At 39.4% G+C, this 3,319-nt stretch overlaps 1 protein-coding gene across 1 annotated transcript; it reads right to left on the bottom strand.

Annotated features, from left to right (window-relative positions):
• Positions 1–478, bottom strand: LOC105512738 (40S ribosomal protein S15a). The gene has a single exon (XM_011943306.1). It carries the CDS (start codon positions 434–436, stop codon positions 44–46), a length of 393 nt encoding a protein of 130 aa, XP_011798696.1. The 5' UTR covers positions 437–478; the 3' UTR covers positions 1–43.
• Between the last annotated feature and the right edge of the window lie 2,841 nt (positions 479–3,319).

Below are 3,319 nucleotides of genomic sequence, written 5' to 3'. Positions count from 1 at the left end.
GAGTCCATGAGGCATTTTATTTGTAAATGTATGTATTGCATCCCTAGAAAAAGAATCCCAGGATTTTCCCTCCTGTGTGTTTTCGTCTTGCTTCTTCATGGTCCATGATGCCAGCTGAGGTTGTCAGTACAATGAAACCAAACTGGCGGGATGGAAGCAGGTTATTCTGCCATTTTTCTAGATCTTTGAGTTGCACATCAAATCTGGGGCTGATCACTCCACACTTGTTTAGCCTGCCTGTAAGGTTCACAACAATTTTCCCAGCTCTGTGATCATCAATGATTTCAAATTCGCCAATGTAACCATGCTTCATCATCACAGTGAGAAACCGGACGATGACTTTGGAGCACGGCCTAATAAGCACCTGGCGTTTGCCTCTCTTTTCGGCATTGTTGATGCTCTTGAGAGCATCAGCCAGGACATTCATGCGCACCATTGTGGCAGCGCGGAAAGATGGCAGAAAGAGAACGGGAGCGGAGAGCGCACGGAGTTATCGAAAAATAGAATTTTTTAAAACAGATGTTATGCTTGCATTATTCCTAGTTTTTACTTGGAATAATCAGGAGAATGGTGATACTATTCTGGAGATGAAAATTTGGTTGTTAAAAATGTATGCAGGTGGTATGTAAAGCTTTGGGATAGTGTGAGATCACCTACCCAGTGAATTAGGTAGAGAAACAGGCTTTAGATAGAGAAGCGGGGCTACTTTTTAGAGATTGGGAAGGCAGGCAGATTTAGTAAAGTGAACTGAGAAGAAGCTGCCAGGGAATCCAGAGTGGAGAGTTTTGGGGACCAAGTGAAAAGAGTTTTAAGAAGAGAGTTACTAGCTTTTTGAATGCTATGAGATTTACCTTATGTACCTTAACAAAGGGATTTCAGAGGAGGGTAAGGGTTAAAGTCCAGTTGGAGTTGGTTAAGGTATTTGGTGAGAGTGTTGAGTCAGTCAAAATAGACAACTTTCAATAAGATTTTTTATATAAAAGTGAGAAGAGAAGTAGGCAGTAGCCTGAAGAATATGAGCAGAAGGGGGTTTGTTTTTTAAGAAGAGAATGCAACAGCTTGTCTGTAAGCTGATCCAGCAGAGGGTAAAAGTGTTGGGTGGAAGTTAGAATTAGGTTTGCTCTGGTAATGCCCTTGATTTGGTGGAGTTTAAAAATTCTGGACACAGGTAGACGATGCAACTCTGAATGGGCTTACACCATTTATCCTTTGTAACTAGAGGAGAGGCATAGTATGTGCATTTAGTAGTGGGAAAAAATATATATAGTTCTCTCCTCATTAGTTATTCTTTCTACAGCTATTCACTGAGTGCCATTAGAATGCCAGGCATACTTTACTGAATGGATGGGCAGAGTCTTAACCTGTGCTTGAGGCTGAAGCAGTGCTGGAAGATCTGAGAACAGAGAAGATTCCTACAGATTAACACACAGTGTACTCACAGCCTGTCTGCTTGAACACATCCATGTGAGACTGGCTTTCCAAATTTTAAATTAAAAATCTAGAACATTTAAAGAGAGTTAAATGTACTCTCTTTAAATGTAAATAGTCAACAGAACAGACAAAAATCCATGCTGTTGTGAAGTTTACATTCCACTGGAAGACAATAGATATGAAACAAGTAAGATAATCCACTAATGAGCTAAAATTGAGGAGAGGGAAGAAGGTTTAGGAAATTGAGAGAAAATAAGGTGTAAAAAGTGAATTGACCGGGGAAATGAATTATTGGTTGACCCACAGTGTGGAGAGTCTATATGAGATGTGTGTTTATAAGTGTGAAGAGAGACCAAACAGCATAATATTTTGTCTCTAGCCGTATCTACCTGCTTGTTGGTATATAACAGTAAGCAGAGAGTTGGGCTCCTCCAGGTTTGGAGTTGCCATATATATATAAATGCACCTTACCAAGGTGCCATTGAGTGCAAAATACACTCTTATTTTGTGAACTGAGAAAAAACACTGTCACTTACGGTATGTGGCATACCATAGATTTTATAATATATCCTGATTTCTGAGCTATTAGTTTTAAAAGTGTTCATTTTAGAATTGGTAAAATAAGTAGTTCGGATACTTTTGATTGGAAACAACAGAAAACCCAAACTCAGATGCGCTTTAATAATAAGGAGAAGCCAAGGGGGATATGAAGAAAATGGCATTCTGAATGAGGCCTGCTTCCTTGGCTCCCTCAGTTACCTACCCCCTGTCTGGTTCTCTTGAGCCAGCATGCTGTGGTGCCCTACAGAAAACTGCAGGATCTGGTTCTGTAGTGATCCTTCTAAGCAGAGAGAACTGGTGTGTAGCTGGCCATTGTAGCCAGGGGCAAGGACCATGAAGCTGCAGATCCTGGAAGATGGGACATAGCACCCATGTATGTAGTATAGTTGGCCTTCTTGATCTCTACAAGGCAAATGTATTGCTGAATGGATGGGCAGTCTTAACCTGTGCTTGAGGCTGAAGCAGTACTGGGAGATCTGAGAACAGAGAAGATTACTGCAGGTTAACGCACGGTGTACTCACAGCCTGTCTGCTTGAACACATCCATGTGAGACTGGCTTTCCAAATTTTAAATTAAAAATCTAGAACATTTAAAGAGAGTTAAATGTACTTTTTCCAACAGATAACTTTCTGGAGCCGAAATCTATGATTTCCTTATTAAACAATTCAGTAAATGAATTAAAAGAGGGGCAGTGTAAGAAAATTTTGGAGAGCAAATATATAAAGAGATAGAAATCATGAAAGCAAAGAAACTTGGAGGAGAAATTTGAGATGTCCAAAATGTGGATAATATGACTTTCAGAAGGAGAGAAAGAAACAGATGGAAGAAAAGACTACATATTGTGTACAGTGTATGCTGCTCGGATGATGAGTGCACTAAAATCTGAAAAGTCACTGCTAAAGAACCCATCTATGTAATCAGAAACTATCTGTACTCCCAAAACTATTGAAATCAAAAGAAAAGAACCAAAAAAGGAAATGGATGGAGGAGTGGCAGTAAGCCACAGGAGAAAAAAAAAAGACAGGCATCACATTTCAAATTTGAAAACTATAGCTAAAAAACAGTGGATTACCATCTAGAGCTACTGAGAGAAACATGACTGCAACCCAAGAATACCATATCCAGCCAAGGTATTTATCTGTATAGGTAAAAGAAAGATGTTTAGGGGATCTATATAAATTCAGAGTGTACCACTCAAGTATCCTATTTGAGGAAAATACTAGGCAAATAAATGAAGCAGAACAGAGACTATAAGACTGGGAAAGGTGAAGAAGAGAGTGAAGAGCAGTGAACAGTGAACTTGGTTTTATATTTAATATTATATCT

Source organism: Colobus angolensis, unplaced genomic scaffold, assembly GCF_000951035.1.
Source record: "Colobus angolensis palliatus isolate OR3802 unplaced genomic scaffold, Cang.pa_1.0 Scaffold219, whole genome shotgun sequence".
NCBI lineage: Eukaryota > Metazoa > Chordata > Mammalia > Primates > Cercopithecidae > Colobus > Colobus angolensis.
Note: the sequence above shows the minus strand (reverse complement) of the source record. Positions and strands in the feature narration are given on the sequence as shown.